Source organism: Odontesthes bonariensis, chromosome 12, assembly GCF_027942865.1.
Source record: "Odontesthes bonariensis isolate fOdoBon6 chromosome 12, fOdoBon6.hap1, whole genome shotgun sequence".
NCBI lineage: Eukaryota > Metazoa > Chordata > Actinopteri > Atheriniformes > Atherinopsidae > Odontesthes > Odontesthes bonariensis.
In genome coordinates, this window is record NC_134517.1 from 29,572,924 (window position 1) to 29,597,545 (window position 24,622).

The 24,622-nt window shown below is 41.9% G+C and overlaps 1 protein-coding gene across 2 annotated transcripts; it reads left to right on the forward strand.

Annotated features, from left to right (window-relative positions):
• The first annotated feature begins 791 nt into the window (after positions 1-791).
• Positions 792-23,954, forward strand: mphosph8 (M-phase phosphoprotein 8). Of its 2 annotated transcripts, XM_075480051.1 has the most exons (14): positions 792-1,011; positions 3,679-3,840; positions 4,472-5,497; positions 5,625-5,721; positions 6,167-6,406; positions 6,560-6,682; positions 8,213-8,301; positions 17,344-17,484; positions 18,435-18,521; positions 19,384-19,538; positions 19,771-19,922; positions 20,262-20,386; positions 22,894-22,977; positions 23,636-23,954. In XM_075480051.1, exons 1-14 carry the CDS (start codon positions 910-912, stop codon positions 23,675-23,677), a joined length of 2,625 nt encoding a protein of 874 aa, XP_075336166.1. In that variant the 5' UTR covers positions 792-909; the 3' UTR covers positions 23,678-23,954. The 2 variants fall into 2 exon arrangements, with proteins under 2 accessions (XP_075336166.1, XP_075336165.1); XM_075480050.1 differs by lacking the exons at positions 17,344-17,484; positions 18,435-18,521; positions 19,384-19,538; ... (2 more) ...; positions 22,894-22,977; positions 23,636-23,954 and adding exons at positions 10,646-12,962; positions 13,196-16,921.
• Positions 23,955-24,622: the final 668 nt, after the last annotated feature.

The window sequence follows — 24,622 nt, forward strand, 5'->3', positions numbered from 1 at the left end:
AGCACAATTCATACACAAGGCAATTCAAAGTGCTTCACAGCTACATAAAATCACAAGAAGGCAATAAAATCATTAAAAAGAAATAAAAAAATAATAAAAATTTAAAAAACCCATTAAAAATAATCATTAATTTAAAAGTGAAGAGTGCAGATAAAATACTTTCAGTTGTCAAATAGAACTGATAGGAGGCTGAGACCGGCTTTTGCTGCCTCGGATTTATTGGTTTTACAAATGCAGTACACATAAGCTTAGAGCTTTTTACAGCAGCTAAACAAAATTGCTAAACTTTTTCAGGTGAAATTTTCACATAATACACAGCAGTTAGAAGCAGCATTTGAATGCTGCATCGTGTCACACGAAAGAGAGGGAGGTTTTTCAGTACATACAAAGTCAGACCGACACAAGCAGGCAATGATTGCGTGGAGAGATCACCAGATAGCGGTCAGAAGTAATGCAACTCTGGCAGATGCTCTTAATAAGGAGCACTCTAAACAAGTAAAAGAAAATAGGCAATATGTTTTGAGACCATTGTAAATCTTTTCCTTTCTATTTTTCCTTGTTACTACAGTGAGATAATGGCCATGTAATTTAAATAGATAGTGTAATATCATGCTGTGAAAAATAAAAAATAAACTAATGTTTTGTCGTTATATATGGTTATAAATGTGCCCCCCTTAAAAACACACTGGCCCCACCTCGGCCCCCATGGTGATTTTGGTCTAGAACCGCCACTGATCGTGAGCATGGGCGGTAGCTGGTCTGCGCCCGGTACAACCCTCCGAGCTGCAGACCCAGCTCAGACACTACCGCCAGGTGCGCTATAGTCCCAACACTGTCAACACGGCGGCCTTTTCCGAGTGATAAACCCAAAACAGCGTAATTTTAGTAAACCGTACAAACACAGCAGCCATGGCGGCTGAAACCGACAGGGTCGAGCCTGCGGACAGCGAACAGGACGAAGAGGAAGATGTATACGAAGTGGAGCGGATCATTGACATGCGGGTGGAAGAGGTAAGGCTAACCGCTAAGCTAACAGCCCGGCTAACAGGGCAAACATGGCTGTTTTTTTTTTTTTGTACTCTCACGACGCATTGCCCACCTTCAGCAACCGTCAGACTCATCATATGAACAAAACATCTTCTTAAAATGCATTTTGAACACATTTGTACATAACAGGATGCTCTTAAGTCACTTAATCGTGTGTTTGTGCTGCTTTTCGTCGTCGCTTTCTGCTCATCCGTGCAGCGCATCGCTTCCCTGCACAACTTGTCCCATGATGTCCGTTCGCCTCTCCCCTGCTGAGGCCAAGGACGGACGCTCTTTGCAAGCTCACAAATGTTTTCATCACGGCTGCTGCTGCTTTGTAGCGCATTTTGGTGATTTAAAAAAACACATTTAGCACGTTGGCGTGATTTTTACCAGCGGTAAACATAGAAAAATGACGGAATCTTTTCATGTGAATTGGACCAACGTCAGCTAGCACGTTAGCATTGTGACTGCTGCACTTGTAACAACACCAGCTGACCGAGAAACACGCTTTTTATTTTCTATACATACGTTTTTGAGCTGTGTAGATATTTAAACAGTCTGACTTAAACAGAGAATGACCACAGCTGATACTTTACTCACACTTTTAATTTGAGTTGCATCTCTGTAGTGTTTTGACTATTAGAAAGTGTAATCTAATTTAGTATTTGATATTTATATGGCCTTATTTATCCTTTGCAACGCCATTTAAATGTTCTTGACCCTCCTATTTAAAAGTTATTATCAAAAAGCAACTCAAAGGATGTAGGATGAGTGAAAAAGGTACACCAACAACTGGAAATATTGTCATTATTATTTGTTGACAGCTGCAAAAGTCTCCCAAATTCGACTACAAATAACATAAAATTGATGCACTTTGTGTTGTTATATTTGAATATCTCACAGCCAACAGTTTACCTGTGGGACGGTAGGATTTGAACATCTAACATCCAGCTGTGTGGAAATAGTGTATAGTTTTGAAAAGCTTAAAGTTGCTGAGTGGTGCAAGCAAAACGTAACTTGCAAAATATCACATATCTGCAAAGAGTTTTGGAAATGACCTGAAAACTGCAGTTAAGGCTTCTGTCTGTCGTCTCCTTTCGTATCCCCATCCAAGTGGAAGCTGTAAACAGTGTTGTTTACACCACTGATGACATCCTGAAGGAAAATAATTAAGCTCTGTCAGTATTCTGAGGCTTCTGTGGTGTCGTTGGTGATAACCAAGTTAGTAACCACTTCGTTTGATGAGTTGGTTTTGTGGTTCTGCAGTCGTGGTCTCTCCCATTTTCTTTCTGCGATGTTTTTTTGACATGACGGTGCCACGTTTTCACACTGAAATATCAGCCAGCCTTTCACCTGAGTGCTTATTAGTTTTGCGTGAGGGCATATGGGATCCCTTCTTTTAATTCTTTGTTCCTTGAGTGTCAGGTCTTGTTACAATTTTCATCACATCAGTTCAAATATTTAGTTTTGCTCTCATTTTGACACTCTTGAGTGAAGTTATTCTCTCAAAGGATTGAGGAAAAAGTTAAGTTTATGTGAAATATTTACAGGTATGCAGAGCTAGAAACCACATCTTAAAAGTAATTTTTATTATTCTCTGACTGAACAAACCTGCGTATATTGTTCTTTTATAATTAAAGAAACTTCCACCCACCCCCTCACAAAGTGGCATCATCATTTGAACACACTCAATCAGCGTTTGTTTGATAAGTGTGACACAAATATGGAGCTGGTTACTGTGCGGTTTGTCTCTTTTAATGAAGTAGTGCCACAAAGACGGCATTGCTTCAATCTTGGCCTTGAATTTTAGTCTCTCTGGAGGAGGTACAAAAACTCAGGGACATCAAGAAGACGTTAAACAGAGCCGTGAAGCTTGTTATATTCCCCGTCTGAACAGGATATTGGATGGAAACCTCTCTGCAACTTTTAGATTTCAGATGCTGCTGTGTTAATATCTTCTTCTTTTTTTGAGGGGGAGCACCCCAGTGTAGCATCTTCAGAGTCTCCATGCAGACATTGTATTAAAATGTGCAACTTAATATCAGCTTTTAAAGGATATTACATCGCTTCTGCTCTCTGTGAAAAACACAGTTTTTTACCCTCGAGTGTGGAAACGGATCAACTTCTGGTGGAAAAATAGTGTTTTGCTTCTGGACATTTTTAAGCTATAGAGTTGGACTATTTTACAACTGCTGTCTGAGCTGTCAGTCAGCCATGTTGATACGTTCCTGTCACCTTATAAGTATAAGATTAAATTCTTCTGTTCTGGTGCGGTGGTGTTTTTCCACATTAAAATGTATAATAATCCAAACTGTTTAGTCTCGCCCAGGCTTGCTTTCCCATGTAATAAATCTGTGGGCCATGTCAGTAACTGTGTGTCTATAATGTGCACTTTTTTGTGTTTTAATTGTCCCAGTTATTTGCCTTTTATTTGCCAGTTTTATGTGTTTTTGTTACCCAGGTTTTGTTCCCTAGTTGTTTTGTCAAGTCTGTCGGGATTGTTTGCACACATTCAACCATTAGCTGTGGATTCTGTTGGCTAATGAACATGGTTAGAAGTTGAATTCTGACAGTTATTAACCAGTGTGACAGGTCATCCTGGAGGGTAATACTAGATGTTCATATTTCCCCTTTTCACTCTGTTTTCAGGGTGAAGTGCTCTACAGAGTCCGCTGGAAGAATTACTGCTCAGATGATGACACTTGGGAGCCAGAGGCTCATTTAGAGGACTGTCGTGAAGTCCTTTTGGCTTTTAAGAAACAACAGGCCGACGTCAAGGCCAAGAAAGAGGCCGAATCCAAGAAGAGTTTGGTAAGTGAGAGCAGCTTATTATTCCCACTGTAAACAGTGATGCCTGTACGTACACAGCCTTTATCAGGCACAGTGTTTACTCTTAATCATCGTGACTGCTCGGAAAGAGAAGCGTGTTTATGTTTGGTTTGAAAAAATGTCAGGTTGATTATTAAGAGACGGTTTAACCACCTCAATGACAGAAGTTCTAGGATCAAAGCAAAGCAAAGCAGAATTAAAATATAGATATATGTTAGTGGGTTTTTATTTAGTTTTATCAGTGTTTTTACATAAGCTTTACTTAACTTTTAGTTGGTATCAACAACCATAGTTTGACTCTTCTTCTTTCTGTTCCACCATAGTGGAATAGACAAACTGCGAAGACACAATAGTGTCAAAGCTTTAGTGTGTTTGTAGCATTGAAAGCTGTGAAATGAGTCCGTGAGCTCCCCTATTCTTTCCACAGCACTGGGTGTTTGCTTCACTGGATCATGAGATGGAAGCAGTTGAGATCTTTTTGGTTATAATCATTCAAATTAGGATGGAGAATCTGTCTGAGATTAGATTTCATGTTCAAGTGGTTGTGAAAAATGATGTAAGAAGTAACCACTGTGGCATTCCCTGTTTCTATTTTCTTATTTTTACCCAAAAGCTCCCTACAAAGAGTGACGTGTTTGATGCCGACTCAGAGTGCGAAAGCGACAAAGATCCTCCGACTGAGGCTCCCATCAAGAAGAAGAAGAAGAAGAAGACGAGCCAGGAAGAAGAGGAGGATGAACCACCTCCAAAGGAGAAAAAGAAGAAAAAGAAAGACAAACGTAAAGAGGAGCCGAGGCCGCTCCCAGCGCCAGAAACGGACGACGAAGAGGAGAGACTCCCAACTCCACCTTCTCCTCCCAAGGAGAAAAAGACTGAGACAAAAAAGAGCTTTGTTGACTCTGAAGAGGATGATGACGAGCCCGTTCCCTCCAAAAAACACAAGAAGGAAAAGGGAAAAGAGGGAGGGAAACATAAGAAAGACAAGGGAGAAGAGGGAAAGAAAAGGAAAGGGAAGAGGGAGCGGAAAATTGAAACCTCTGATGATGAGACTACTGCTCCTCCAGAAGATGAGCTGAGTGAAGGCCCGTCAGAATCCAAAATGGAGGTTTCTGCATCAACAGAGGCTGTTACAAAGTCTGGGGAAAAGGCAGGTTTGGATGATAAATCCAAGCCAAAGAAAGGGAAGTGGGAAGTAAAGCTGCAGGGCATTAAGGACCTTATCCATGACAAAAAGAGTAAAAAGCAAGATGCCACCCAGAAAGACGTCAGTCTGCTGAAACTTAAGATCCAAACATGTAAAAGCAAGGAGGATACCGCTCCACAATCCGACTCAAGTGATAGCTCCACCCTGCATAAAAAGGCTAAGAGCAAAGGGAGCGAGAGCACATCAGCACCACCCAAAGTTGCTTCTTCCTCTACATCCTCGTCGTCGTCATCGTCCTCCATCACAGCCACGAGTGCCTCCAAGTCTAAGGAGGAGGAGGTGACTAAGGAGGAGACGTTGGGACAAAAGGACGCCAGCGGCTCGACGAACCTGTTCGAAAAGTTCCTGTTAAACTGCGAGGCGAAAGATCGGGCCCCCCGCAAGCCGCCGGTTCATCAAGCTGTCGCAGAGAAGAGCAGCAGCAAACCCACAAAGGTACAGGAATTCACCACCTAAGATGTAAAAGAAAGCCATGAGCACATTACAGGAAGCTTCTATTTGTTGGATCATGAAAAAGCAAAAGTTGTTTACAGTGTTTTCCCTTTTTTTGTTCCGACATCAGTTGTTAGGCAAGATCGAGAAGATTTCCAAATCAGGCAAAGACTCCACTGCACAAAAATCCGAGCCGGAGAAGACGGAGCGGACCAAGCAGTCAGAGGGTATGTACGAGCACGGCTGGAAAACGTGCCTGGCCTCAATAATCCAAACCCTCACACGTTTGAGTATTTTTGGCTTTTAATTTCTAGCGTTATTTGATCCTTTTTTTCATTCATATTTATGCAAAGTTGTGCATAAGAGCCGGTTAAGTTTGAGAATAGAGACTGGACCTTCTGACCAATCAATTGTAATGTCATGCAGTTGTAGTTTGATTGGTTACAGCTCTTAAACAGACCTATAAATATAACAAATCAGACTGCAGATGTGTCACAATGTGAATACAAGAGCCTTTTTTTCCATGTGTGTTTAGTTCCAACGTTATGAACAGGCCTAAAACAACCAAGTCTACTCTTATGAGGAATGCCAAGGCACAAACTTGTTTGCCAAAAGTGTGATTAACAGCATAAATATGTTGTATAATAACAAAGAACGGTCTCCTGTCCTCAGTCCCCAGATCTGGCCAGAGTCACGGCTTCAGCTTGGACAGCGACGAGCGTGATGACGAGAAACCGCGACCAGCAGATGATTCCCGTGAACGTCGGGACAGGCCAGAGGAAGCGCAGCGTCCAGGCTGGGAGAAGAGAACGCCGACCGATGACCGGAGGAAGAGGAGAGAGGACAGCGAGCCCAGACTCTTCATGGCATGTGATGACGGCCAGGACCCACCAGAGAGCACAGACAAATCTGGTATGTCTGCTCTCTTCGCAGCTTCCAAACGTCCAATAACACAAACTAGGTTTCCGTTGATTTCAGTTTTACCTTCAGAGAGAACAGGCGCTTGTTCGAATTCAGCATTTCAACCTTTCGGCTCATCATCACTCTGCATTGTGTGTCGCACAGACAAGGGCCAAGCTACTTTGAGCCTGGGAATGGACCTCAACCTGGACTGGATGACTCTGGATGACTTCCAGAAGCATCTCAATGGAGAGGATGAGATCTTGTCAGGTCCACCATTATCCCCCAGTAAGTATCTTTCTTTCTCACCTGGCACAGGTGCACAATGATTGCTGTTTGGAGGTTCTGTCCCTGCAACGAGACGTCAGATAACCGCTTTTGTTCCCATCCAAATGACGTACTCACCCCGTAGTGAGCAGAGGGGGGTAGAGTAGCCCAACATTGTACTCAAGTAAAAGTAAAAAGTAGTCATCCAAATAATTACTTGAGTAACGTCTGATTTATTTGTTAACACAAGCATTCAATCAGACAGACAAAAATATAAAAATAATCATCTTTAGGCAAATTAGAGTCAATAAAATAAATTAAAATGAATGAATTCATTACAAAATAGCTTAAATGAAAATAATCCAGGTAATTTCAAGTACTTCAATTAAAAAAAAAAAAAGATACTTTTTAAAACAAATGTAACCTAAAAAACCAGCATTCGCCTATCCACGAGGGAAAAAAACGAATTTAGGAAACTTACTGCTACATGTTTCCACAAGTTAGATGTTGAGTTTTGAATGCTGAAATGTGCGTTTGCTTTGGTTGACACAGAAGATGCCTTTATGTAACTGCTTTTGCACTTTTTGTAAGGTAAACATGCTTTAAGTATGAGGCCAAGGGCGTTCCTTCTTGTCTGTGTCTGTTTTCTGACCGTTGATTCTAAAGTCAAAGTCAGCTTTATTGTCGATTCTGTAATACATACTCAGACCTATTCATTTTGGAAATTTTGTGACTCTCGTTCTCCCTAACAGCACAGTAAACACTGAACACTTAAGACTGAAAATGTCTTAAAATAAGAAAATATTAAAAGAAGTAAAATTAGAAAAAGTATAAAATATTAAATATATGCTATTATGTGCAAAAAAACAGTAAACTATAAGTATGACTATAAGTTCTGACATTTTGCTACGACTGTAAACTGTAAAGCTAACCCGTCCCGCCGCTGAGATTGAGTATGGTCACGTGACGAGACTGCACGGCTACGTCTGATTGGTGGAACACAGTCAGGTGGTAGAGCCTTTGGTGGAAGTCTCTCTCTCTGTCAGAATAAAACATTAAAATGAGGCGTACGCGGGGGGATAAAAATAATGACAGAAAAGTAACCAGCTCATTGTAGCCTAATGTAGCGGAGTAAGAGGACAGCTTCTGCTGCACACATCTACTCAAGTAAAAGTAAAAAGTATAGAGATTTAAAACTACTCCTAGAAGTATAATTTTTTCAAAAACTTACTCAAGTAAATGTAAGTCATTACTACCCACCTCTGGTGGTGTGTCTCCAGTCTGCATATGTTCTCCCTCTGGGTTGTTATCTAAACAAATAGCTGGTTAATAATCATTAAACTGAAAAACTAAAGCTATTTATAAAACAAATAGATTATAAATAACAAATAGAATAAACAAAACAGTTGAAGCATAATACATACAAATTAATAGATATGGAATATGATGCAGCATTTACCATTTTATTTGTGTGTTTCATAAAGCATATTTTAGCTTCTCAACTCTTGTTGTGGCTCTAATCTCCTTCTGGTTCTGCCTTCTGTCCGTCAGGCGAGTTGCGAGACGCTGTGAAAAGTGGAGATTACATGTCCGTTAAATTGGCTCTAAATTCCAAAGAGGACTACAATCTGGAACAAGAGGTATGCGCCCACTCCTTCTAAATGTTTTTCATAGAACCGTCTTATTTTCTTTCTCCATCCAACTTTATTTTATTTACACTAAAATAAAAGACAAAAGCACATTTTACAGCTTGCACCTTGGTTGCCCCGAGCGTGTATGTGTGGGAGTGATTGGTGTCCAGCATGAAAACGATGTAAATTTAGTTTATGGCCAGTGTTTGTCAGGCCGTGTCTGATAGACACTGGTCATTGGAGAATGAATATATGTACAGAAGGGTTGCACTGCATTCTATGAGGGGAGAAGCAACGTAGCGAGCAGACATCTGGACTGGATAGTGTAGAGGTAAGATTCCCACCTTTCATGTGGGTGACCTGGGTTCAAATCCCCTGCATGAAAGGTTTTACCCCCAGTAGCCCCCAACCACCTACGCTTTGGATAAAAATGCCAAATGCATAAACATCTGGACACATGTACGCGTGCAAAATAAATAGGAAGGTGTACCCAAACTTTTGAGCTTGTTCGAAATGTGCAAAGCATTTTATTTTATTGTGACCATACCAGACGTGTTATATACCCAGACTTTAGATATATTACGAAATGATCAGTGTGTTGATTGTTAAAACGCATAACAGGTGGCACACAATTGGTCATTGATTCTTAAAAAAAAAAAACCTTTTGGAGCAGCATAGGGTCCCCTGTGTTAATAGATTTACAGTACAGCACTAAATTGTTCATTCTGGCCATATATTTCACCGGCTATGACTCTTGTCTCATTGAATTCAAAGGAGTTCAGTAGTTGGCTTATTCAAGGCTTTAAAAAACGGGAGCTGGGGCTATATTTTCCAAACTCTTCCACCAAAGTCTTCGAGATCTACATCCACAGACTTTTACTGTTAAATCGACGTCTCAAGATGTTTCTTACAACTCCAAAACACCTTTTCATCTGCGACAAGTCCAGGTAAGAATGAGATTTTCTTTTTAAATGTGATCTTTTTCAGATGTTGTAAAACTGTAGTATTTCGTAATAATAGATATTTGGTTTGATTACAACTTTTGGTTGCATTTTATCTAGCAGAACTTGGTTGGTTTCAATCTGAAAATTATTGGTTTCATTAAATTGGTTACATTTAGTTTTGATGTATCGGCCGTATTGCCCTTTCATTTATGTTTCGGTGCAGTGATAGATGGAGGTTATCATTAAGGGATTTTCTCAGAGGGTTAGTCATGTGTATTAGAGCTGTAAATGGCTTCTTTGTGAAGGATTTTGTCACACTTTGGTGTCTAAAGTTAGAAAAGGATCAACATAAAAACACTCGGCCTTGTCTTGTTAATGTTTTGTTGCATGCCAGCTTTGCACCAGATCAGTAGCATGACCTAAAAATTGTTAATTCTTCATCATATATTGAAAAGGAATTCTTTTTGGACGGACGTTAGAGATTATAATTTCATCTTTCTTTGCAGTTAATGAGCCGAAGGAAGAAGACGGTGAAAACACGAAGTAGCTGGACAAGATGAAGCAGGTACATAATGTATATGATTTCAGAACATGTGTCATCATCATTGAACACGTATGCAGCGTGCATTAGTGACCATCATGTTGCTAAGATCTTTAATCCTTGGACGAGAACATTTTAAGCACAGATCACATATAAATCGGTGATTAAAACCATGCATGTGAATGGCTGGACGCTGTTAAAGTGCTCCAATGTTTTAGCATTTGTACATTAGCAGGTCCTACACTTTGTTTGATGTTTCAGCCACATTGAAGACGCTTTTTGTTAAATTAGCACTTTCAGTTTCACTGACACTGGTATTTAAAGCCGGTAATACAACAGTAATATGATTATTTGCTTTAATTGTAGGCCGTGCATGCAGGTTTAGTATCGGTTCATTTTCTGTTCACTCCATGTCGCATTTCATCTGACACCCCATGACTACTTGGTTAGACATTTACGATGTCAATACGCTGCTTGATCCAATAAAGCCATTAACTGTTCTCGAATGGGTCACATGTGGTTTTTGTACTGAATATTTTAAAGGTGTCAGGGTGTTTTTGTTACTCAACTTGGGCTAAAACGTGATGTGTGGCCATCACCTTGACTTTTGCTTGAATGAGCCTGGATCTTGATGGGGCATTTCCAAGGTGCTGAACAATTTAAAAAAGAAAAATGTGCAAAAGATTTTCGAAAAAGCAACATCAAAACAAAACATCACCACCACCTTTTTACCAAAGGTCAAAACAAATTTTAGCTTTTGTTTTTCTATCACACTTAGTTCCTTAAATGTTTGTGTGTTAAGTTCACTCACATTTTTAAGTAAGATCTGATTTGGCATTGAGTCTTACATATACTTGTTCTTTCGCAGGTGTGTACTATTGGTGAGAAGAGGTCATTTGAAGGCGAAAGGAGCTTGATTGAAGAGAGAAGTTCGAGTGGTGCTCTTAGGTTCACTGCTAACATTGAGAGTGCAAGAAATGAAGAGGGTGCTCCAAAAGAAGGAGAGAATATCCCCCATAATTTGGATTGTCCAAAGACTGATAACAAAATGCAAAGCTCTCCTGCCACTGAGCAAGCGATAGAGAGGGAAGATGAAAAAATGCAGCAAGATGGGGACACTATAACTGAAGGCTGTGGTGACTTTACTCAAGGAGAGGAGAATCAGAAGGATCAGACATCAGCTGATGCAAAGGGTGCTTTATCTGCCAAAATGAGTTTGAACACTGATGATTCAGATATAACCAGAAATGAAAAAAGGATGGTTGAAAAGCAGGATGACGCAGCTAAAACACGCAGGTGCACCAGGCAAACGAATCGCTCAACTGGTGAGGCAGAAGATGTGGCGGTGGGTAAATCGGACGGCGCGGATCAAGTTCTCTCTGAGTCGGCCACAACGGAGCCGGTTAAAACGCGATTACGGCGCTGCAGAAAAACTGTGGAGATCAGCCAGCCAACACGATCAAGTCTGAGGGCCCGTAAGAAAGTGCCTGAAACTAAGCCAACACATGCAGATGAGGCGAAGAAAAAATCTTCCAAAAAGCACTTCTGTTTGTATTGCAAAATGGCTTTTACCCAACTTGCCAAGCATTTGGAAAAGAAGCACGCTGAGGAAACGGATGTTGCCCATGCTATACATTTCCCCAAAGGTTCCAAAGTCAGGCAGACATTGCTTGACCAGATTCGCAATAAAGGAGATTATGAACACAATTGCCAAGTTCTCAAAAGCGGAGAGGGAGAAATTGTGAACAAGAAACAGGCGAAGAAACGGACCGTATCTGTTCGGGACTTCCTGCCTTGCCAGCACTGTTTTGCATTTTATCGCAAAACTGATTTGTGGAGACACGAGCGGTCGTGTAAAGTCAGAAAGGGAGATCAGAAATCCTCTGAAAAGATTAAAAGAACCAGGTGCCGCAGTGTTTCCTCCCGACTGCTTCCCATGTCGGAGTTCCTAACTGCAAGCTGCGAGGAGATAATCCACATCATGCATCAAGATGACATCTCAAAGCATATCAGAATCGATCCCCTCATTTGTAAATTTGGCAACACGCTGTCTGTTAAGTATGACCACGATAAGTCTCAGTTTGCGTACATTGCACAAAAGATGAGGGAATTGGGTAGATTTGTGCTGGCTGTTACCGAACTCGACAAGACTGTGAAGTACTTGCATGAAATATGTCTGCCATCCAGATTTGAATTAGCCGTAGAAGGGGTGAAAAAAATAAGCGGGTTTGACCCCTGCTCCAGTAAGTTTAAAACCATTTCCCTCGTCTCAAAGATCGGCTATTCTTTGAAACGAGCTGCCGAGATAGCTTTTGGAGAAAGTCGCATGACGGAGGACAGCGAAACGGAAAGCGAATTGAAGAAGTTCATACATCTCCTCGATACAAAATGGAGTGAGTCTTTTTCACGTAAAACACTTGCACAGTCTCTAAAACAAGAGATCAAGAAGGTGGAAGTGGACAAATCGACTGTGACAGAAGATTTGATCAAACTCCACACGTTCATTACAGGGGAAGAGGATGAGGCGAGGAAGGAGTTGAAAGAAAGCCCCAGCATGTCGACGTGGAAAAAGCTCAGCGAAGCCACGTTGGCAGATGTGTGTCTCTTCAATAGGGGAAGGGTTGGAAATATTGGTCGGCTTCTGATGCAAACGTACACTCAGAGAAAAACCGGGGGGACATTTATGCCCTCTGCAGATCATGTGAGGAAAAGCACTAAGTTGGAGTTGGAGCTGGGTTCCAATTTTACAAGATTGGAGCTAGAAGGTCAGTACGGACGGAACATGTTGGTGCTGCTAACGGACAGGATGGTTTTGTCCATTGACTTGCTCGTGGAAAACAGAGAGCAAGCAGGCGTGTCGACGACGAACCCGTACCTGTTTGCGAGGACCGAAGGTCCGTCCTTCATCAGAGGATTGGATTGTTTCCGAAGGGCGGCCGTGGAATGCGGGGTTAAAAACCCAGACGCGCTATTATCTTCATCACTAAGAGAGCAAATCGCCAGCTGCTGGCAGCTGATGAGCCTTGGCGAACCTGAACTGGATCAAGTGGCAAAGGTGTTGGAAAGGAGCTGCCAGGAATGCTACAGGCTCTCACAAAATGCTTCCCAGCTGGAGGAAGTGAGCAAACAACTGTTGAAAATGGATCGAACACTGCCGTCAAGTCCACCGAGCACTGCAAAAGATGGTAGGTACCTTTCTGTTCTGTTGGATCTTTGTGCATTGATGTATCAGTCTTTCTCTGAAGATGAAGTTTGCTCAGTTGTAATGGAGCTGTAAGTATTAAAGCAATGTATTTTCAGATCCTTTTCAGGACTTTATTATAAAAAGTACACGCTTAAACTGTAAAACTACTGCTTTCTTGATTGGATAAAGCTTGTGATCCTTTTGTTTTACAATGATTCTCAATATTCTTCTTAGGGACTGGACAGAAGGCCGCTTTAAAGAGAAGACCGTGGAGTGCAAAGGAGCAAGCGGCTGTGAAGTGTTACTTGAGTGAATTTATCACGAGAATGAAGGTTCCTGGCAAAAAAGAATGCAATGCCTGCATAGCTGCTGAACCAGATCTCGGAGGAAGATCTTGGACAGATGTGAAAAACTATGTGCACAACACACTACAAACGATGCGTAGGAGAAATAACCAGCATAAGTCTGACGGGAATGAGAAAGTTCTGAGTCCAAAGAGTCTAAAAGCTGCCGTCCAAACCACAAAGACGGAAGAGGAAGACACCAGTGATGTGTGCACCATGACAACAGTGAACCCAGATCACCTGAGAGACAGTTCAGACTGTTGTATGACAATGGCGCCACCGACCGACTTAAGAGACTCGTCACCGTTTTCCCATGAGATGACTGCGAGTTACGCTTCCATGTGTTACAGTAGTGCAGATATGATCCATACGAGTCAATCTTTGATGTCTACCTTCACACCATTGAATTCTACTGACACTCAAGTGGTCCCTACATTTACCCCGCACAACACTACAAACACCCTGATGCCTTCTGTGTACACATCAGAAAACAGCCGAAGTCTGTCGTTGTCTTCTTTGTATACGCAGAATGCCTCGAGTATGCTACCCCCGTCTGTGTTTACCCCACACGAGACGACAAGTTCGCCACTGATTCCTTCTTTTACTACCTTTAATGCCCCGAGTACCTCAATGGTTCCTACGTACACGCAGTTAAACACCCCGAGCTCACCCCTGGTGTCTGCATTCTCAACACTGAATGACAGAAATAGGCCCATCATGTCCTCATTCACAACCCTGAACCATTCAAGCCCCCCAACTTACCACACAAGCCCACCTAGTGTCCCTACAGCTGCGCAGGTCGTGCCGTCGATTCACGGCCACGGCGTTCCTGAGGAAAGCGCGCCCGCGTCTTCAACGGGAAAAAAATCCACCTCCGGTGTCAAGCCTCAAAAGAGAAACAAGAGGCTGTGGAGCGAAGAGGAACAGGCAGCCGTGAGGCGTCAACTCGGAGACTTCTGTAAGCTGGTGAAGGTGCCAGGGAAAAAGGATTGCGACGCGTGTTTAGCTGCTGAACCTGCGCTGAGCAGCAGAACGTGGAGGGAAGTCAAATATTTCGTACATAACTCAATTCAGTCACTGAAAAGAAGAGGCGTTGTGGTCTCCGCCAAACAAATGATCCCACCAGAGCCAGAGACTCAGACTCAGACTTCAAACATTGAGTGGGATGGTCCCGTGTATCTGTCGCTGTAGATATTTCTCATGGACATGCACAAAAAAACAATTGATCGGTGAAGATTTTAGAAAACTGTGGCTTTAAAGTTGAATTGAACGAGGCTCAAAAATTCAGCAGATGTGAGTTTTTGCCACGTAGATGACAGCATTTACAGACAGTCCTGCCATTTTCAAATTATACACGTATTAAAAAGTGTCCTAATACTTTCAATATCAAGTCCAGTTGATCAAGCTATTTATTGCATGAATATACTCTAAAATGAATGGAAGTAAGGATGTTTCTACTGTAGCTTTGGCTCAGAAAAAGCAGATTTGTGTTGCATATCGTATGCTTGTATAAAACACTGTTAGACCAGCGCAGGTTATCTCTGTGAAGTTGTGTAATCGAGACGTAAATGGGAACTTCTTTTCCCGCTGGATTCACTGGCAATGGAAAGCAGTAACTTTATCCCCCAGTCGAGCTTTCGTGACGGTGAAACTCGTGGCTTGAGTTGCTTGAAAGGCTCGATTACAGCGAAGGGGGCGTTTCCCTCCCGTTTTCTGCAGAGCACAGATGGCCTCAGTGACTGTGCATCCAACCGTGGGATTTCTACTTGGAAACTTGCCGATCTATACGTCTGCCGTCTCTTTCTGTACCGTTTTCTGTAGCATTTCATGTATTTTGATGAGATAGAAAAATCTACCAGCAGAAGTTTTTCAGCCAATCTCTCCAACGTGAGGAGTGAGTTGAGTTGCTTTGCACAATTCCTTAGCGCCTAGCCCAAGTGTGCTATGTTCTTGCTTTAGCCAGTAGCCTCTACTGTAGGTAGCCTGCAGCAGTAATGACATACCCTCCTTTCTGATGTTAGAGTGTAGTAGCTCTGTGTGTACATACCTGTTAATGCAACATGGGTAACCTTCTTTATTTTTTTATTTAGGATCCCGCTGATCATTGTCCAGTTACCATTTTGTTTATTTCCGCATGAGTATTGTTAGCTTTTTGTAACGCTACACAGTGACTGTTTAGAACATTTTATTGTATTCGGTGTACCTTATTTGAGGTGAAGTACACTACACTCATTTTTATTATTTCTTTTTAAACTTATATTATCTGGATGTTTGTCAGTAGTATCCAGTAGCCAAGATCGTGTTGCCTTATTATATTATATTCATTTTATTATGTTTTTGTTTCCTTATTATAGTTGATTTCATCAACTTTAAAGGAGAAGTTCGGGTTTTTTGAAAACCTGGACCTTATTTCGGGCATAAAATACGTTCATCTACTCACCGATAACAGTTTGGTGAAAGTCTCCCCGGATAACAACAACACGGCAGCTCTGAGCTAACAGCGCAATAGTACGCGTTCATTCATTCATTCGTCTTAAAGTATTGGTGAAATAAAGACAGATAATGCCTTATTTAGAGGCTGTATTGTCTCTGCCCTGTTCTCTCCTGTTATATGGATATACGTCGATCTAAATATCTTCCGAAGGACGCCGACTTTCACCGACAATGCAGCCTCTAAAAAAGCCATTATCTGTCTTATTTCTGCAAGACTAATGAATGAATGAAGGCGTACTATTGCACTGTTAGCTCAGAGCTGCCGTGTTGTTGTTATGTCCTGTTATATGGATGTACGCGGATCTCGAGTGATCTAAATATCTCCCGAAGGACGCCGACTTTCACCAAACTGTTATCGCTGAGTAGATGAACGTATTTTATGCCAGAAATAAGGTTTTAAAAAAACGAGTAAGATCCTGGTAACATTTTCTGGTAATCCAATTATTTAGGATTTCTTTAAACAAGCACGATCTCTAACAGAATTTAATCTGGACATTTCACCGGTGGACAGGTTCATTTCCTCATTTCATGTGGATAAGACCACAAGTGTTATCTTCTTTAACGAATGTGCTGTTTCGTAATGGAAATATTTTACGTTTTTAGAACTTAAAAAATTTCAGATTGAATATTGAAAACGGGTTCAAACTGCATTTCATTTGTTTGTGTGAGCCTTGCTGTTACATTTCAGTCCCAAAACCCTTTTTTCATCACAGCTTTTCTGTTACACTGGATTCTCAGCGAGCTCTTGTTGTTCAGTTGGACGTGTCGACTTTGCAGAGCTTTTCTTTAGAAAACTTGAATTATTTTTAGTTCAACAGGAGAAGGTGCTTGTCTTTGTCACAGGTAGAAGTGTTTGTATTAGCATCAGTAGAACTTGTAATTAACCTGTGCTTAATAACCAGTGTTCATACCAAAGTCTTTAGGGTCAGATAGCCTAATTCAGCCCATTCCACTAATGTCTAAGGAGTGTTTTCTTCCCGTGTCGCTGCTTGTAAAAGAGGGAAATATCTGTTACAACATATATTGCAGTTACACATAGTTGTATTTGGAATATACCCTTGTTTTCTGGTGATGTTGTTTTTCTTCCCATGCATTTTCTTTTAACTCTTTTTTTTTTTTTTTTTTTTTTTTTTTAAGGCTACTGTATAAGCACATATTGCTCTTCATCCTGTTTACTGTATGTTGCCTTCAGTTGATGCTTCCTACCAAGTATTGTAAGGAACTGCTTGTACAATAAAAATGCTTCTTGACTTAATTTTTGAATATTTTGCTTTGAAAAAGATGCGTATTCCTTTTAGGAGGGTTGGATATTAAAGTTTGATGTATAGCATATTTAGTTTTGCACAGTTTGTGATCCTGAAATGTGCACATGAACATGGCTCCCCTTCAGTTTCTTTAGGAACTCGGCTCACTAACATGATGCATTTGCCTCAGTGTAAACATCCAAGCCGAGCCTGGACCTAATCAGCTGCAGTTCAGTGAGAATCCTCTTATTTTACCCCCTTTAGTGCGTAATGCTGTAGCTCTGTATTTGTCTGTCCGCAGGATGTCAGCGGCATGTCGCTGTGCATGCTGGCAGCAGCGGGGGGACAGGACGACATCCTCAGGTTACTGATGAAGAAGGGGGTGAGGGTGAATGCTCGGCAGAAGAACGGCACCACAGCACTGATGCATGCTGCCGAAAAGGTGATTCAGCCTCTCACACAAGAGTCCGGGGTCATTACCTGCACTGTGACAATGTACTTTACTATATATTGGGGCTGGGCAACGATTAATTTTTTTAATCTAATTAATCACATGATTTCCCTGATTAATCACGATTAATCACATTTGTACGCAAAATCCAAAAATGAATCCAAAAGTAGTGTATAGCTTTTAGCATTTAGTTTTATTTTAAATGTGCTGCCATATGAATGAAAGTGCCATAACATTTGTTGTGCAAACACACTTTTAACATCAGCATCTTTCTGTAGTTTTTATGTAGAAGCCTCGCTCCACTGTCTGTTTCCTTGAATGACTTGCTGCTATCAGTTGTGTGTTTTGCCTTTAAGTGATATTTTAGACTGGAACTACTACGCTGAGAAGACAATTCAACTTGGCAGTGTTTACAGATGACTTTGGTTCTGTCGACTCCGCCGTCTGGAAGAACTTTAAAATGAAAATGGCCGAGTAAAAGTTCCGTTCCCTTCTCCATGTTTGGTGGATCCGCCGATTACTTTCTTTTCCGGTTCTGCAGCAGACAGCAACAGACTTTTACAAAATAAAAGCCTGAGAGCAACAGACTCGTACAATAATGAAATAAATAATAAAACAAGGGTGGTCCGTGGCGTAGTGATTTTTAATTTGAAAAAAAAAATAAAATAAAACCTGCGTTAATGCGCGATAAAATATTTATTGGCGTTAAATAATTAACGAGTTAATGCGATAATAACCCCTTAACTTGCCCAGCCCTACTATATACTTAACTTACCGTTTACTTGTAAACTTAATGCGTTCTTATATGCTGGGTTTTGACTCCCAGAGCAGAAGAAAGAAAGCAATAAGTACTCCAACTCGTACTACCAAACACAAACGATGTCAGAAGTAGAGACACAAGCCGTGCATTTTGTTTAATTGTTTCTTTTCTTCGCCATCAGAATTTCTTGACGACTGTTGCCATCCTGCTGGAGGCAGGCTCCTACGTCAACGCTCAGACGCTCGGAGGGGAAACGGCTCTGATGAAGGTAAAGCTGCATTTCACAAACAGACCTCAACTTCAGTTTTCAGATGTTCTTCCCCTAAAAGGCTGATGTGATATTTCAGGGATTCTTTTACGTTTGTAGACATCGTTCTTCGGTGCAGCATGTATCACGGACGCGTCTGGTCATTGTAGACACGTTTAGTATGATACAGTGTGCTCTTTGGTGGACTTTATTTATCAAAGCCAAGTATGGAGTCATGTTTTTGCTCATATGCTGTGATGGAAGTATGAACAGGTTTATGACAGTTACCTTGTTTGTATTGGTCTTAGTTAATTGTTACTTCCCTCTCTGTCCACCATTGCAATTACAGATGCAAAAGATTACAATCGTGCAAAGTGATGTCACAAAATGATTATGTCTCATGAGCATCCAGAAAGTCGACTGCCAGTAGACTCACAAACCTGGAAGGGCAGGAACTTCCCTTGGTTGAGTAATCTGTGAAAGACGAGCATTAGAAATCTGTTATTTGCAGTTTAAAAACAGTTGTGAGGCGTGCTGGATTACACCAAATCTCCATAGAAATGGCCCAAGCGCTTCCTAGTTGTGATGAAAATTTTGTTTGTGATGGAGGATATTAGTAAAGGGAACCTTTAAAACCAAACCGGCATCTTTCCTTACAGAAATGGAATCAATTTTCTATGTTTTACATAAAAATATGAGGGGTGAGGACGAGGCTGCTGGCGAATGCGATCAATTTGAGTCGCCACATCCTAAGATGTCACAAAACTTGGCTTTTTTGGTGCAGAAGAAGAAGAACTAATGTGCTTTTGTTTTTTTATTTAGAGGGATTTGCAGTGATGGGATCTTTACAAAATCGTGTGAGTAAATATTTGCTTTCCTTTAGGCGTGTAAGAGAGGGAACACTGACATAGTGCGCCTCCTGCTGGAGTACGGAGCGGACTGCAACACCACGTCCAAACACAAGAACACTGCTTTATACTTCGCCAAAGTCAGCAACAACCTGCTGGTGTACGACCTCGTCAAAGATCACATCAACATGTAAGTGCCACTCACAGCTCTCAGTATGACTCCACACCGATGAAACTGGTGAGGTAGAAGGAAGGAATTCAAATATTTTGGGTATTTTGTGGTTTTTCTCAAAAATTTAGGCTTAATTTAGTCAAAGATGTTGTCAAAGGTTACTCATTTAGACTGTAAATACCATTTGAATGTGCTATTCTGTTGCACCGCAGCGTAAAATCTGCCTTCTGTGCATGTGTCCGTCTCCCAGGCTGTCCAGTGTGGCGGAAGACACCATCCGAGCGTACTTTGAGTCCCGTCTGGTGCTGCTGGAGCCCGTCTTCCCTCTGGCCTGCCACAGGCTTTGCGAGGGACCGGACTTCTCCATGGAGTTTGGCTTCAAGTCACAGCCACAACCAGAGGGTAAAACACCTACTTATTTATGTAAATGCACATCTTCACCACCTCAGAAAGCAGAGAAGATGGTAGCCTGTACAACTGCTGTTGGATGTGTTGTGATGTCAAACAAAAGTGGACTAAGATGCAAAGAACGCTACATTTCCAATAGTTATCAAACTTATCAATTCACATTAACTTAAATCACACAAATACTGCTGTTTATATGTCTTTACGGTATTATTTGGTATTTATAAGGACAGATAATTGAGATTTCTCTCGATAAATCAGTTGAGCCCACATTGCTTCTAAAAAAAACTACCTTTTCATCTCCCACAATACCTCCGTCTCTCCCTGCTGTTCCAGGTTCGGGCATCCTCCTCTTCATCTTCCACGCCAGCTTCCTGAATGAGATCACAGCCAGGCTCTGCGGACCCTGCAGCGTTCACGCTGTGGTGCTCAACGACAAGTTCCAGTTGCCCATTTTCCTGGTTGGTTCAAAAACTCATGACTCACTTTTACTGAGAGGCTTAGCGGAACAAACAAGATGTATTTAACACATAAAAGCCTTTACAGCCTGTACAGTTTAATTCAGGGGCAGATTTTTCCAAAATAAGTCCGGTTTTTACTAGGGGTGATGCATCGCAATTCGGACGTGGGCGATTCTGAATCGATTCACAAACGTCCAAATTTAAATAATTTAAATAAAGCAATATGGACGGTTCTAAAATGCAGAAATAAGAAGCGCGGTACGCATCCTCTCTGGGACCCTATGGGGAGCGGACACGCCGCACAGAGGAAAACAAACGTGGCTGACCGCAGCTACCAACCTCGCCGTGAGATCCCAACAGCTCCTTCTCATTGAAAAGCAGATGTGTGGAAACACTTCGGCTTCTACAACGTCGACGGCGGAAGTGAACTGGACAAGAAGCACGTTATTGTGACGTTTTCAAGGTTTAGTGCAGGGAAATATGATCCTCCGTGAACACGTTGTCTTTTATTTTCTACATCTGCTGCGGAGGGTCAGGAGCGCTGCAGCAGAATTTAGGGGTTAACTCGATTCCACCCGACATAACTTTCCAGTTTGCTCGCATTTCCATTAGTTTAATCAAATTTAATGGAAATTGATTTTACTCTTGTTTCTTATTACAAATGCACTGTTTTTCAACTTTGAGAGTTATGAATGCTTATTCAGTGAGACAAAAAGAAAAGTTGTGAAAAAGTGCATCGATATACAGAAATTAAAGACCCATCAACAATCGTTTTATAATCGAATCGTAGCCCCTGAATCGTAATCGAATCGTGAGGGGCTCAAAGATTCCCACCCCTAGATTTTACACCTTTTATAGTGGCTTTCATTGTCATTCAAATTGAAGCAGTTTACAGATAACTAGAAATCCATGTTCTTAAATGTCACAAGTCGTATTAAAGGATGGGAACTGAGAACCGGTTTCACATTTTCCAAACCTTTGTAATCTGGAGCTTCGTAACTTATCAGCTCCTATATCGACGCCAGCAGGAGCTGGAACATGTGTACTGATTGGCGCGTTCAGGAGGCCGTGAACTTCATCATACATGTAAATATGGTCGAAATCACTGCACAGACGCTGCTTTTGATTCATTTGTTCACGGGTTTTCCAGATAACGCAGTGTTGAATGATATGTGTATTTCATCAGAGCCGATTAGCAGTCTAGAAATGTTGGGATGTGTCGTCTTCATGGGCCACTTTTTGCTAGCATTTCCAGACCCTTTTCAACACGTTACGGCGGAAACATGCGTGAATGAGAGCAGCTTTATTGGGAATTTGGCAGCAGAGTTGGAGAGAATCAGAATCAGAGTGCCACGATGATACTCTGCACACCGACCGCACAAGTGCTGCGGTTTACAAACCGAACAGAACTGTAAATATTAGCAACATTAGCAACACGGCTAACACATTTTTCTCCAGGGGACTTTGTTGCTGCTTTGCTGCACAGACGGGGAAAGTGATGAGTGATTTAAAGGGTGAATAAGGGTCATGAATTTAGTTGTGAAGGGCTTGGCCCCCTTTCTCAAAAGTATGAAATCCCCCTTTCAGGTAGGTCAGCTTACACTGTCTTTTAACATCTGGTATAAAAGATTTTTAAGTGAAGTTTTCTGAGATTAGAGGCTTAAAGGATGTTAAGTTGTTGATTTTCTATTCTAATCGGTTTAGCATTGTGTTCACCGGGAGTTGACAAAGATACTAAAGCCAGGGTTTGCTCTGTGTGAGATTTCAGTTGATGCTGCAGAAAACCTTTCGCAGACTTGTTTGCTCAAAGAAAATGAGGTCAGGAACTGATGAGAGAATCGGTAAAGAAGCCGGACCGATAAGACACACGGATAGTGTCGCTGGTGTCAATAAGATCATATCAATTCCCATCCCTCATCGTGTTAGCTTCACTTTGTGCTTTTTTTTAAAAGTTGTTGATTCTGATGAAGTATTTCACTCACGTTTCTGCCTCCAGTGAATAAACATGACCAATACTTAAAACAATAAAGCACTCAACACTTGATTAAAACCTAATTCCAGCAGACCCTTCTCCATTTTAATAACTATTCTAACCATTCGTAATATTTTCTTTACAACCACCTTATGAAAGCATTATTCAGCCTAATGTATTCATTCCACATTTCCATAGGAAACATATCTTACAGGAACTTTTACAGGAATCTTGCTTAAAATGATCCTGTCCCTTGTGTCCTTTTGTTGGGATTCTTCACATGAATCTTTAAAACGTTTAATGTTAAAGTAACACAAGAGAGTTTGGCTATTTTTCTGCTCTTTGGCTCCCCCTAGAGGTACACCACTGCCATTAAAAGCAAATCTCCATGTGAGACCTGCACAGGCCCCTTAATGTGCATAACTAAAGTCAGCAAACCTTAAGACAAGGCAGTCACATAGATCTCTATTGTTTCTTTAAGGTGGAAATATGCTGGTTTCTCTTCATTGTTTCTTTTTTGGCTTCAACATTTCAGGACAGCCACTTCATCTACTCCTTCAGCCCGGTTCCAGGCATTAACAAACTCTTCATTCGTCTAGCAGAAGCACCAACAGCAAAGGTGACTCACAAGCACTAATACACACACACACACTTAAAATGTTAAACGTGCATGTAAAAGCCTCCGCTGCCTGTAAGGCTGCTAAATAATCTGACAGATTATCCTTTTTTCTGGGTATTTTTCAACCATCAAAGGGATGATTGATAACTCAGACTCGGACATGTGGTCAGACATGTTTAGCATCGACATAAAAGGAGTAGAAATGAGCTGAGATAGGATTTTTAGAGGCTGATCCTCCAGTTTGAGCATAGAAATTCAGGGTCTGTGAATACAAGACGGCCTCAGAGCGAGCAGGAATGCAGTTAGGTGACATCGACCTCCAGTGATTCTGACAAAAACTGGGTGATTATTTCAGTTTTTTTAGAGACTTAAAGAAAGTCTGTTTTTGCTTTAAAGCAGGGATGTCCACATCCTGGAGGGCCGCTGTCCTGCAGGTTTTAGACGTTTCCCTGCTTCAGCACTCCTGATTCAGATCAATGCATCATTAGCAGGCTGCCTCAGAACTTAACAGTCTTTTGAAGAGCTCCGTTTCATCTGAATCAGGTGTGCTGAAGCAGGGAAACATCTAAAACCTGCAGGACAGCGGCCATCCCTGCTTTAAAGCATCTGCAGATTCCATAAAGGTGTGCTAACTGTTTCTCTGCGGCTCTTTCCTCAGGTCAAGCTCCTCATCTGTGCGTACAGAGTCCAGCTGCAGTGATGATGGCGTCAGAGCCTGTCCACCGTGTTGACACCAGACTCAGACCCAGACTCGGACCAGACTCAGACCAGACTCAGACCAGACTCAGACCAGACTCAGACCAGACTCGGACCAGACTCGGACCAGACTCGGACCAGACTCGGACCAGACTCGGACCAGACTCGGACCAGACTCGGACCAGACTCGGACCAGACTCAGACCAGACTCGGACCAGACTCGGACCAGACTCGGACCAGACTCGGACCAGACTCGGACCAGACTCAGACCAGACTCGGACCAGACTCGGACCAGACTCAGACTCAGACTCGGACCAGACTCGGACCAGACTCGGACCAGACTCGGACCAGACTCGGACCAGACTCGGACCAGACTCGGACCAGACTCAGACCAGACTCGGACCAGACTCGGACCAGACTCGGACCAGACTCAGACCAGACTCAGACCAGACTCAGACCAGACTCCTGCTCTGCTCCGTAGCACAAATTTGACGGTCCTGCAAGGTCGATGAAGCCAGTCAGAGAGTCTGCCCTTTGGTGATGGTTTCGTCACCACGCAGCCTCTGGGTGGAAGGAGGCCGTCAGAGCCAACCTTCTTTTCCTCTCTGGAGTGACCCTGAAGACTAACCCCCCCCCCCGTCGTGCCTTTTTCCGAGTTCCACCTCCTGATGAGGTGGATAAACTAGTGTGTCGATTGCCAGCCTAGCTTGTGTGTTTGTGTGTTGCCTCTTCTTGAAAAAAGGGGATTTTTTTTTTTTCCATTTTTTTCTTCTTTTTTTTTTTTAGCATTTTACAGTGACAAAGACGAAGCTTTCTTTCACCCTCCTAATTTTACTTTATAAAGGTCTAACCTCAGAGGAATAACTCGTTTTTCTCTGGAAAAATCAGTCCAGAAACTTTTCCAAACTGTAGATTTAAACTCTGATTTGCTTGCTTGTTGGCTGAGACA

Excerpts from the sequence above, each read along its gene's own strand:
- mphosph8 (XM_075480050.1), top strand. The coding sequence starts at position 910 with ATGGCGGCTGAAACCGACAGGGTCGAGCCTGCGGACAGCGAACAGGAC. Across the intron at positions 5,498-5,624 it reads GCAGCAGCAAACCCACAAAG|TTGTTAGGCAAGATCGAGAA; the intron begins GTACAGGAATTC and ends TTCCGACATCAG. Across the intron at positions 6,407-6,559 it reads AGAGAGCACAGACAAATCTG|ACAAGGGCCAAGCTACTTTG; the intron begins GTATGTCTGCTC and ends TGTGTCGCACAG.